The 12,699-nt window shown below is 42.5% G+C and overlaps 1 protein-coding gene across 3 annotated transcripts in view; it reads left to right on the top strand.

The window, feature by feature from the left end:
* Positions 1 to 12,543, top strand: part of KDM3B (lysine demethylase 3B) — a 64,757-nt gene extending 52,214 nt beyond the window's left edge. For 2 of the 3 annotated variants that reach the window (XM_040978867.1, XM_040978696.1), the window contains exons 16-24: positions 630 to 896; positions 1,649 to 1,820; positions 2,204 to 2,294; positions 2,415 to 2,545; positions 3,185 to 3,304; positions 5,861 to 6,000; positions 6,902 to 7,078; positions 7,599 to 7,733; positions 11,079 to 12,543. In XM_040978867.1, coding sequence (XP_040834801.1) covers positions 630 to 896; positions 1,649 to 1,820; positions 2,204 to 2,294; positions 2,415 to 2,545; positions 3,185 to 3,304; positions 5,861 to 6,000; positions 6,902 to 7,078; positions 7,599 to 7,733; positions 11,079 to 11,159 — 1,314 coding nt within the window. In that variant the 3' untranslated portion in view covers positions 11,160 to 12,543. The remainder of the gene's footprint in view (positions 1 to 629; positions 897 to 1,648; positions 1,821 to 2,203; positions 2,295 to 2,414; positions 2,546 to 3,184; positions 3,305 to 5,860; positions 6,001 to 6,901; positions 7,079 to 7,598; positions 7,734 to 11,078) is intronic. The other variant, XM_040978774.1, reaches the window with a different exon arrangement.
* Positions 12,544 to 12,699: the final 156 nt, after the last annotated feature.

Below are 12,699 nucleotides of genomic sequence, written 5' to 3'. Positions count from 1 at the left end.
ATCATTCTAAGGAGTGATCCTTTTGTGTCTATGTTAGGGAATTGGTAAAAGACATTTTTCAGTCATTATCTGAAAAGTTACTACATAGCCCAGTTGATTTTCTTAATAATGACAGACTTTTAATTAGGGGGAAGGGCATTGTGGAGTATCAGATTAAGAACCGCTAGTAGCACTTACATCCCACATTGGAGCACCAGTTAGAAATGGATGTTCCACTTCCAATCCAGCTCCTTGATAATGCGCCTGGGAACGCAGTAGAAGATGGCCCAGGTACTTGGGCCCCTGCCATCACATGGCATACCAGAATGAAGTTCTAGGCATGCTGGTCAGAAAAATATTAGAACTCTCAAACTCAATAAGCTTTTTTACTCAGTTAAGCCATTTTTCTATCTCTGGAGTCTAAATTAATATACTTAATATATGGCTAAACAGGAAACATGTTCCTTATGTCTCAAATCTTTAAAGCAGGAAAGAATCTTTCTCTACTTTCTTTCATAAATTAATGCTAAATATGAATGATAATAACTTTTGTGAAATTTAATAATAACTTTTGTGGAATTTTGGTGAGAACTTCTCGTTATTGCAACCTTGAAAGTACAAGGTTGACCTGATGGATTTGTGTATGGCAGGGAGTGAAGAACAAAGCCAGCCTACCCAACTTTCTTGATCATATAATTGCCTCAGTGGTGGAAAATAAGAAAACCTCAGATGCTTCAAAGCGGGCCTGCAACTTGACTGATACCCAAAAGGAAGTGAAGGAGATGGTAATGGGGTTGAATGTGCTAGACCCCCATACTTCACACTCCTGGCTCTGTGATGGAAGACTCCTGTGTCTCCATGACCCTAGCAACAAGAATAATTGGAAAATCTTCCGTGAGTGTTGGAAGCAAGGCCAGGTAAGGGAGAAAGGATAATTCCTAGCTGGCTGCCTGCCTGCCACTGCTACCCGGATAATTCCAGATCTCTGGGAGATTTCTTGCCAGAGATACACTAAGGCATGGCAAGTTTGTTATTAATAGGTTGATACTTCATATTTCTTGGATTTTTTAAGTTAGAGGGATTCCTAAAAATGCATTGTATATTATTTTATTTCTAAATTGAGTTGTCATGTTCTTAAAAGACAGTAGAGGCTCCTGTTAACTGTTGATCTGCCATTCTTAAGTGTGATATAAGATAGGGTGAGGGTGTGAGTAGAAGTGGGTGATGCTTTTATGGGTAAACGTTGTGATGATGTGCTGATGACTCTTCTTTATGTTTATCATTTAACAGGTGCTTTAGGGAGGGAGAGATTACTAGTTTATCATTTTCAATGTAAGGAAGTCTTCTCAAAGTTGGTTTGTTAGCTTTTTTACCTTTTCCTAGGGCAAAAGAAACAAGTTCTATAGCCTGACAACCAGGGTCAAATTTAAGGATAAAAATGGAAAAAAATATAAAAATAAAACCAATACAGTTACATAAGAAAGAAAAAAAGGGGAAGAAGCTAGTTCCATTCTTGTTAGCTGACTTGTTGGAATCCATAAATGATAAACCTGGGAAGCAATAGTAGATCTTTGTGGAGAAGAGATCACCAGGAAACCATCCTATTCTGTTGCTTAGCCATAGAGCCAAGAGTGTTCCTACTCTCATTGGGACATTTTTATTTCCACAGCCAGTGCTGGTTTCAGGGGTACATAAGAAACTCAAGTCTGAACTCTGGAAACCAGAAGCCTTTAGCCAAGAATTTGGAGACCAGGATGTTGACTTGGTAAACTGCCGGAACTGCGCTATAATTTCTGACGTCAAAGTTCGGGACTTCTGGGACGGCTTTGAGATCATATGCAGTGAGTAGCTTTGCTGTTTAGTTTAGTAAAGGCAAAATGGGAAGGAAACATCTGTATGTCCATCCCTACTATTGGAGTAACAAATTATGTCTTCTTGGCCTGAAGAGCACTGTCTCTTGGTGCTGAGCACAGTGTAGCTTGATGCAGTCAAAGCTCCCAGAGTGAGGCTGGGCTTACACAGGTGATGCCACGGTGACCCTGGGAGAGGTGATAGAATCCCTGTCAAGTACAAAAGCAGCAATGGATGAGAAAAATAAAGCTCACCTAACGCAGGCTATATGCAACTTTACACATCTTCAGTAAGAACTCAGTCTCCTAAGATTTTTCATTCAAAATCAGGCAAAATGCAGCACATGTTTGTAGAAGTTCTGTCTGTCTTCTAGAACGACTGAGATCAGAAGATGGACAGCCAATGGTGCTTAAACTAAAGGATTGGCCTCCTGGGGAAGATTTTCGAGACATGATGCCAACAAGGTTAGTGACCTACAGTAATGGGCTCCAGCAGTTATCACAAAATAAACAGAAAAGCAAAACTTTGCCACCTTGCCTTCTCTACCTGTCCCAAACTAAGTTATCTTTCCTGCCCTTTTGTAGGTTTGAAGATCTGATGGAAAACCTTCCTCTGCCAGAATATACTAAACGTGATGGCAGGCTCAATCTGGCCTCTAGGCTGCCCAGCTACTTTGTAAGACCTGATCTGGGACCCAAGATGTACAACGCCTATGGTATGACGGAGAGGTCTGAATTGCCCTTTTTGGGGACTGTCATTCTCGTTTTGGTTACAAAGGGTGATTTATGGTCTGGGTCAGGAGTAGAGGTGATTGAGGGCAAGGTACTGGAGAAGCTAGAACTATCCAGGGTGGTTTAGAGTGTGTTTGCTTTGATCACACTGTCTTGTGTAACATCCACATGGGCCCAGTCCACAAAGTGGTAATTCTCTTGGAGTTAGAACATGTCTTTAAAAATGCTACCCAGGGAGGCACATTCTTAGTCCTAAGAGACTTGATAAAACAACAGTGAAGAAAACTCACTGCCATGTTCCCTAGCCAGAGCCTTTTGAAATGCAGTAATGACCTAAGTACTCAAAGTGGGCTGCATCTGAGTGTCCTATTGCCCAACCTTTTTTACTTTGCAAGGAAAGATGATTAGGAGAAGTGGGTTGGTTTCGTGGACAAAGCTGATGGCTTTACCAACCAAGTTAGAAATCAATCTGCAACAGTATAAAAGAGATGAGAAAGACTTATTGATAAACATGTATTTCATTCCAAATGTTACCCACTTAAAACCAGCCTTGAGCACATTCTGAGTCTGTTCAGATGCTAGAACATTGCCCTCTCATCCTGCATGTTTCCTTTCACCTTCAGGCTTGATAACAGCAGAAGATAGAAGAGTTGGCACAACAAATCTTCACTTGGATGTGTCTGATGCTGTAAATGTGATGGTGTATGTTGGGATCCCCATCGGGGAGGGTGCACATGATGAAGGTATGATTTCTTAGATAGTAAAGCTTGCCCTGAGGATAGAGTTGAGTCTCTCTTCTCAGTGAGAGCCAAGGGCTTATTCTTACGTTTCTACCAGGTCTAATAATTACAGTTGGTGCACAAAAAAAAGTTGCTAGAAAATTGAGGTTCTATGAGAAAGATCACCACTTACATATCTTTGACATAGCTATTCTGCTTCTGAAAAGGCTGCCCTTTTCACTGAGTATGTAGCATTATCAATAGGAATGAAGATCGACTAGCAAGTTCCTTTGCTTTGTGCCTCAGCCAGAGCAGTTGTGGAGTAACAAAAGAGGAAGCCAAATCACCTGCACAGAAGTGAAACATCAAAGTGATGGTTGGCCATACTATTCTTGCTCTCGCTGTTGTAGTTAATAGGTATGAGGCTAATGCTATAGCATAGCTGGTAAAGCCACTTCCTATGGTACTGGCATTCCTTATGGCCACCACTTTGAGTGACTGCTCCACTTTTTATTCAGCTTCCTGCTAATACTCCAGGAAAGCAGTAGAGTATGGCCCAATTACTTCGGTCCCTGAACTCACGTGGGAGACCTAGAAGAAGCTCTTGGGTCTTGACCTCAGACTGGCCTAACTCTGGCCATTTTAGTCATTTAGAGAATGAATCAGCAAATGGAAGATGGATATTTCTCTCTCTCTCTGTAATTCTGTTCTTAAAATAAGTAAATAAATTTTTTTTTAAGATTTTTTTATTTATTGGAAAGTCAGATATACAGAGAGGAGGAGAGACAGAGAGGAAGATCTTCTGTCCGATGATTCATTCCCCAAGTGAGCACAACGGCTGATGCTATGCTGATCCGAAGCCAGGATCCAGGAACTTCTTCCAGGTATCTCACACGGGTGCAGGGTCCCAAAGCTTTGGGTCGTCCTCGACTACTTTCCAAGGCCAGAAGCAGGGAGCTGGATGGGAAGTGGAGCTGCCAGGATTAGAACCGGTCCCCATATGTGATCCTGGCGCTTTCAAGGCAAGGACTTTAGCCACTAGGCCATGGCACCGGTCCCAGTAAATCATTTTTTAAAAAATAGAATTAGGGGGACCCAGCACAGCAACTTAGTGGCTAAACTCTTCGACTTGCATGCACCAGGATCCCATATGGGCACCAGTTCATATCCTGGCTGCTCTACTTCCAGCTCCCTGCTTGTGACCTGGGAAAGCAGTGGAGGACGGCCCCAAGCCTTGGGACCCTGTACCTGCGTGGCTGACCTGGAAGAAGCTCCTGGCTCCTGGCTTTGGATCAGCTGAGCTCTGGTCATTACAGGGAGTGAACCAGTGGATGGAAGATCTTTCTGTCTCTCCATCACTCTGTAAATCTGTCTTTCTAATAAAAGTAAATAAATCTTTGGGCCTAGCACGGTAGCATAGCGGTTAAAGTCCTCGCCTTGCATGCACTGGGATCCCAAATGGCCACCAGTTTTTGTCCGGGCGGCCCCACTTCCCATCTAGCTCCCTGCTCTTGGCCTGGGAAAGCAGTCAAGGATGGCCCCGGGCCTTAGGACCCTGCACCTAAGTGGGGGACCCAGAAGCTCCTGGTTCTTGGCTTCAGATCAGCTCAGCTCTGGCCTTTGTGACTACTTAAGGAGTGAACCAGAAGACAAAAAATCTTTCTCTGTCTTGTCTCTGTACATCTGCCTTCCCAAGTAAAATAAATGAATCTTTTTAAAAATAAAAAGCCTTAATGATAAAAAAAATTAATATGTGTTCATTATGGAAATTAAGGAAAAATTTTTTTTATTTTTTAATTGTAAAGGCAGAGAGAAGAGACAAAGATTTTTTTTAAAGATTTATTTATTTTTATTGTAAAGTCAGATATGTATAGAGAGAGCAAGAGAGACAGAGAGGACGATCTTCCCAAGTGAGTGCAACAGCTGATGTTATGCCGATCCAAAGCTGAGAGCCAGGAACTCTTCTGGGTCTCCGATATGGAGGCAAGTCTCAAGGTTTTGGGCGTTCCTCGACTGCTTTCCCAGGCCACAAGCAGGGAGTTGGATGGGAAGTGGAGCCACCTGGATTAGAACCGGCGCCCATATGAGATCCCGACCCATTCAAGGAGAGGACTTTAGCCACTAGGCCACTGTGCTGGGCCCACAAAGATCTTTGTGTGCTGGTTCACTCCCCAAATGGCCACAACAGTTGGAGCTGAGCTGATCTGAAGATAGGAGCCTAGACCTTCTTCCAAGTCTCCCAAATGTGTGCAGGGTCCCAAGGCTTTGGGCCATCCTCTGCTGCTTTCTCAGGCCACAAGCAGGGAGCTTAAGGGGAAGCAGGGCAGCCAGGACATGAACAAGAAAACTATGCCTCCAGAAATACTGAATCTTCAATAAGCAAGGAAGATTTAGTGTTGTTCTTTCTATGTGAATGAAATCTAACCAACATGAGCTTTGAGTCTTTGATTCTGTCTTGTGTTATTACTTCACAGAGAGACAGAGGAAAGGAGAGACTGAGTTTCTTTGAATTGGACATTTGGCTTTACTCAAATACTAAAGTAGCTGGTTGCATTGAAGATGTCACTTTGTTTGTTTTAGAGGTGCTCAAGACAATTGATGAGGGAGATGCTGATGAGGTGACAAAGCAGAGGATTCATGATAGAAAAGAGAAGCCAGGTGCTTTATGGCACATCTACGCAGCCAAGGATGCTGAGAAGATACGAGAGCTGCTTCGAAAGGTATGTTCCCAGAGTAATGAATGGAGGCTGAGTCAGTCTGTGTAACCTGTCTCCTCATGTGGAACCATTTGGCATTAAAACCTGCTAGTTACCGTGCCTCTTATTGAACTGCCCAGAGGATGTTGGATAGGATAAAGCAGAAAATTTGTACCATTAAAAACATAGATGCAGCAAGTTAGATTTGTGCTGTTAATATTTATGTATTCATAGTTTTTCCATTATCCATGGGAGATACATTCCCAGACCTGCGGCATATGCCTTAAAGTGCAGATGAAACAAAACCCTATATATACTGCTTTTTTCTATACATATATGTGTTAAAGTTTAATTTGTAAACAAGACACAGTATGAGAGTAACAACAGCAATAAAATAGGACAACTATAATAAGATGCTATGATATCAGTTACATGAATGCATCCCTCTAACCCTCCCTCTCTAGCCACCTCTCTCATGTCATTTTATTGTACATTCATCTCCTCACTTACAGCTGCAATTTGCATTTCCAAATTACCATCTTTACTATTCTTATAGTTTGAGGATTTTGTTTAAGTAATAATGATTAGTTAAAATTAAGCATTGCAGAACTGAGTTCATCAATCTGATAACTAGGATGTTTGCTGAGTACCTAGCAGGCAGGCACTGCAGATAGTATGGACACCCTGGACAGAAGGATGATCCGTGTTCCAGGTTGAAGGGGGCTGGACACTGTAAAACTTTGATCATACTGTGCATAACAGAAATCATTTGAATTATTTATTTCTCAAATTTTCTGTTTAATATTTGCAGACCACAGTTAACCACAGTTTACTATGGGTAGCTGAGGCCACAGTAAAGGAAACTGTGGGTAACTGTGGACCACTGTGGTGATTTTTGGGTTTTGGATTTCAATCATGGCTTCAGGTTGGAGAAGAACAAGGTCAAGAGAATCCCCCTGATCATGACCCAATTCATGACCAAAGCTGGTACCTGGACCAGACCCTCCGGAAGCGACTCTATGAGGAGTATGGTGTGCAAGGCTGGGCTATTGTGCAGTTCCTAGGTGATGCTGTCTTCATACCTGCCGGAGCACCCCACCAGGTAAGTTCCATCTTGGGGATTGGATTCAACAGCTTCTTATGTGGGTTTCCTTATCTCTGCTTGTCTCATCTGGCCAGGTTTACTCTCATTGTTCTTACAAATGCAGTTCTTTTTGTGATGGTACTGCAGTCCCCCTTTATAATTTTAAATACTTGATGTAAAAATTTTAAGCAATATAAACTGACAGAAGCAACTGAAAGTCCCAACTTGGAAAATAAAGGGTTTATCACAAAAAAAAAGTCCCAACTTGGCTGCATAGACCAAACCCTGTTTCATTCTCCTGAGACTGCTTCCCAATTTAGTTTCCTTGCCCAAGATAGCTACTATTTGTAATCCGCTATGTATCTTTTCAGCCATTCTTTGTGAAAATACTAATTTTTAATGTATGATTTTTCATTTAATGATTTTTGTTATTATTTATTCATTTTGTTATTATTTTTATTACTGCATCATGGATGATTTCCATGTGTTACTGAAGCCCTAATGCTACTGTTTTCCCTCTGGACTTTTCCCTGCCCAGGTTCACAATCTATATAGTTGCATAAAAGTAGCAGAAGACTTTGTGTCTCCAGAACATGTAAAGCACTGTTTCCGCCTGACTCAGGAATTCAGGCATCTCTCTAACACTCATACAAACCATGAAGATAAACTGCAGGTAAATGACTCCTCTTCTCCCCCACTCTGTCTTCCTGTCAAACCCTGACATCCATATTCTCCTTCCTGAAGGTCTGACTCTTAATGTGGAGTAGACATGACTCAGGGAAACCATGTCTGGGGAGAGGGAGACTTCCTTTCAGGAAGCATCTGACTACTTGCCTTCAGTTTGGTCAGCCCAGGGCGCTTATCTTAAGCATTCTTTCCCGGTGTGACAGTCTTTTCTGTTTCTGTGCCATTGGGGGGGTTGACATGTATCACTGGTGTTGCTAATGGACTAGACTGACCTCCCTGTTCAATTGAAGACTGCTCTGTGCCTGAGCAGCCTGCTTCCCAAAAGAGGAATTGACCTGAAGCTGCTTTTTTTGACTGACTTCTGTGCAGATTCAGTTCACAGTCTGTCTCGCTAGGAACTGCATTCTGGGAGCTGACTGGACAGTTAGATTAGGTTTCCTCTGCTTTTGAAATGCCTGGGAATTTTAAGGACCACATTTCATTATTAGTATACTTGGTCACTTGAGTAGCATAAAATGGACCAAGAATAAGAAAACAAGATTCTCCATGCAAAACATCAGCAGTGTGAGAGCACAACTTCCTGCCTTTCACTGTGGCCTCCTTTCCTCCATCAGACCTGGGGCTCAGGGAAATCTCTGAGTGGTAACCCATCAGGATCAGGTTGAATATGGTTGTTTTCAATCACCCTCCACCCTGAATGTGGTCTACTTTTCATTTTTCAAAATTACAGAACATTTCAACTGTGAAGTTTTTGGTTTTTGTTTTTTAAGATTTCTTTATTATTATTATTGGAAAGATTTACAGAGAGAAGGAGAGATAGAGCAAGATCTTCTATCCACTGGTTCACTTCCAAAATGGCTGCAATGGCTGGAGCTGAGCTGCTCTGAAGTCAGGAGCCAGGAGTTTCTTCTGGGTTGCCCCTGTGGGAACAGGGTCTCAAGGACTTGGGCCACCCTCCATTGCTTTTCCAGGACATAAACAGAAAGCTGAATAGAAAGCAGAACAGGCAGGACACAGACCGGCGCTCGTAGAAGTTGCCCTCACTTGTAGGTAGAAGATAAGCCAGTTGAACCAAAGTGCTGACTCTTCATCCATAAAGTATTTATACAAAATGTGACTACAGGGCATGGTGCAATGGCTCAACTGGCTGAAATGCACCCCTTGCAAACACCAGGATCCCATAGGGTGCTGGTTTGTGTCCCAGTTGCTCTACTGCCCATCCAGCTCACTGCTTATGACCTGGGAAAGCAGCAGAAGGTGGCCCAACTTGGGACCCTACACCCATTTGAGAGACCCAGAAGAAGCTCCTACTTTGGGATTGCCTCCGTGTTGGGGAGTGAACCAGTGGAACAAAGATCATTTTGTTTTTCCTTCCTCTTCTTCTGTATATTTGCCTTTCCAGTAAATACAAGGAAATTTTTTAAAGTGACGACAGATACGCAATTGTACATATTTCACACCCCTCCCCCTCAGACTTGGAACTTATCACCCTACCCATTAGACCTTCCCTGACCACTGTACTAAGAATAACATCAGGGCAGGCATTTGGCCCAGCCCATCTTAAGCCAGTTACAGGGCTGATATTGTGACACAGTGGTTCAAACCACAACCTGCAATGCTGGCATCCCATATCAGAGAAGCAATTCTAGAGTCAGCTGCTCTACTTCCAGTCCAGTTCCCTACTCATGTGCCTGGAAAGGCAACGGAATATGATCCAATAAATTCGGCCCCTGCCACACGTATAGGAGACATATGAATTTCCTTTCCTACTGGCTTCTGCCGCCCCATCTGTAGTCACTGTAGCCATTTTAAGAATGAACTAGTGGACATCTCTCTTCTTTCTCTATCTTCTTCTGTTTGTTATTGTCTCTTTAAATTAATACAATCTTCTTTTAAAAAAAAAAGATGTCAGTTTGAGTATCCATAACCCAGCCCAGAATTTCTGAGTTCATATCTGAGCTTGGCTCTCAATGCCAGCTTCCTGCTAATACATACCTGACAGGCATTGGGTAATGGTGCGTGGAGCTGAGCCCAGGCCATCCACACAGAAGAGCTGGATTAAATTCCCAAGCATTTGGGACTGAACCAGCAAATGAGAGCTCTTTTTTTCTCTGTCAAATGAATAAAATTAATAACTTTTTAAGTTCATGAAAGAATAAAATCAGAGAAAATTTAAAAAGAAAAAATATCATCCATCCCAGAACTTCCACTTTGTTCTCACTGGTTTATGCTTTATATATAAAGTATGTGTATATGTATATATAGTATGTTTAGCCATCTGACATAATATTTTATCTGTATATGATTATCATAACTGGAATTAAGCTGTTTAAAACCTTGTAAAGGCAGGAATTTTACTGCTTTTCTCTTACATGTCTGATGCATAGGAGTTACTCAGTAAACATGTATTGAACTAATACTGAAAATGAGTATAGTGGGGTCATTGTTGTGATGTAGCTGGTTAAACCTTTGTCTGCCAGCAGCATCCTAGATGGGTGCTGAGAACCAATGAGTCCATCTGCAATCCAGCTCCCTACTGACATGCCTGGGAAAGCAATGGGCGACTGCCCAAGTGCTTAGGTCCCTGAGCTCACTTAAGAGACCCAGAAGAAGCTGTGGACTCAGCATCAGCCTAGTCCAGCCCGCAGCCATTGCAAACATGACAGCCACTCAGCTTAGCTCTGGCCATTGCAAGCATTTGGGGAGTGAACCAGAGAATGAAAGATATTTCTCTCTGTCTCTTCTCTCTGTAAATCTGCCATTCCAATTTTAAAAAAAAAAAATAGATTTTGGTTATTTTACACAAAATAATCTGTAATTCCATTTTTCTTAGCTTTTTTTATGTACTCTTATTATAGCCACATAGATGGTGATAATTTTATATCCTTTGAAATGATTTTATCACTTTCTTTTGAATATGGCCTTTTTTTTCCTCTGAGAGTCATAGAGAAAGGGGGAGCTCCCCATTCACTGGTGTATTGCTCCCCAGATGCCTACAGCAGCTGGGACTGAGCCAGGGCCTAAACCTAGGAGCAGAAACAAGGTTTCCCATTTAGCAACAAGAAGCCAGTTTCAGAAGCCAACCCAGGCATCAAACCCAGAAACTCCAGTATGGGACATGGCATCTCCACTGGCATGTTTAACCACCTGCTCTTTGACATTATATCTTATGTGGCTTATAAATCACACTGGGAATTGACCTGGAAACCACACAGTCATTGCTGGCTATTTCCTCGTGAACTTGAAGGCATTTGGTCGTGCTAGAGTATTTGCATCTGCAGAAGGTAGCACGGAGCTGCTGTGAGCTGACAGTACTTGTTACTCTCTCCAGGTGAAGAACATCATTTACCACGCAGTGAAAGATGCTGTTGGCACTCTCAAGGCTCATGAATCGAAACTGGCAAGGTCTTAGGCATGGAGAAATTCCAGACTCCCCTGGGAAGCAGGTCTTTCCCTCACACCACTTACAGGGAGCAGCAGGGTTCACTGCTGGAGCAGAGGCCCCTCACCCAGAGCCAGTGTGGTCAGTATTACAAACTCTCCAGCCACTCTTTTCTACGCTGCCTCAACACTGAAGGTTGACACAGGAAAGTCGCACTGTTCTCTCTCTCTCTCTCTCTCTCTCTCTCTCTCTCATACACACACACATGCACACACACAGTTTCAGACTACAAGCCGAGGTGGCACATCCCATCCTGTGGCCTTTTGGGAATTTGAATTGCCTGAACATCATTGGGCTTTCCTACACATTCTCCTGGTCTAAGATTTATATGGAAACCAGGAATGTGGGCACAGCTAGCTATTCTTCTCCTCTTGTGCCTCAATAAGTGGGAATGTGTCTGGAGGTGGGGAGAATCCGTAGCTGATGCACATGGAGGATGGTTGCTTCAACACACCTGGTGGGAGCCAAATGGGTCTCTGCACCTGACCTGTGGCAGGGCATCCCAGGAGCTGGGAGAAGCCATTCCCCACACTCTCCCGTGAACACTGCAATCTGGCAGGACCCGGGGAGAACCCACTGCTTTTCCCAGGAGGCTCCAGGATTAGGAAATGTGTGTATTTAGTGAAAAATAGGTTTGTAGTGAAATAGTTACTATTTCATGAAAGTAGATATTTTTAGAATTTTTGAAATACCACAATTGTTTTCCTGGATTATGAGGAAAGGCACATTACATTTAGTCTTCCTTTCGATGAAACTCTTTGAAGAAATAGGGTTTTTAGAATTCAGCTGCCCACTATAGCACAAAGTCAGCCAAAGCAGAATTTAAAAGAATTGGCTTTTTAGGGTTCTTTTAGTCTCTCCCGACTCCTTTCAGTCTTACCTTGAGGGAGCAGTCGTATGAAAACTTCATCAAGTCTGAGCTGTGGTGTGCTCCCCATGGACACATACTGGTGACTCCAGGAACCATTTTCAACTGTTACCAGCGTTCCCTTGGGACTCCGCCTACGTTTCCAAATACAAAGGAAAGTTTGATTTCCAACTTGAAGTTTTTTGTTTTGGGGTTTTTTGTCCAGAAATATTTTCAGCAAAACTTTCCAACTCAGTGGAGTTTTATTAAGAATTTATTTGAAAGTGATGGAATTCATTGGCCCAGAGGTACATTGGGAATTATATCTTTCCAGCTGTACTGTAGTGCCCTGCCGGTTTGTTTATATGTTCACAATTAACTTTTTTTTTAATAAAAATCATTTACTGTAGAATACTTTAATTTCACTTTCTGTATTTTAATTCTGTTGAAGGGCTGAATGGGATTTCCATGTTCTTATTAAAAATCTAACAAATTGTTTTGAGTGGACTTAATTCTTCTTATACCAGTCTTTGGAACAATCGAGGCCAAATTGCGGGCCATGTCAGAGGTGGGGATTTATTTCCATACTACATCTGATTGTTTCTCTATTTCCTGAACTTGTAGTTAGTTGGAAGAAAGTCGCCAGGGCCTGTTCACTGTGGT

The sequence above is a fragment of the Ochotona curzoniae genome, unplaced genomic scaffold, assembly GCF_017591425.1.
Source record: "Ochotona curzoniae isolate NIBS_2020 unplaced genomic scaffold, NIBS_Ocur_1.0 contig_1, whole genome shotgun sequence".
Taxonomy (NCBI): Eukaryota; Metazoa; Chordata; class Mammalia; order Lagomorpha; family Ochotonidae; genus Ochotona; species Ochotona curzoniae.
This window is presented reverse-complemented; position numbering and strand designations above follow the sequence as displayed.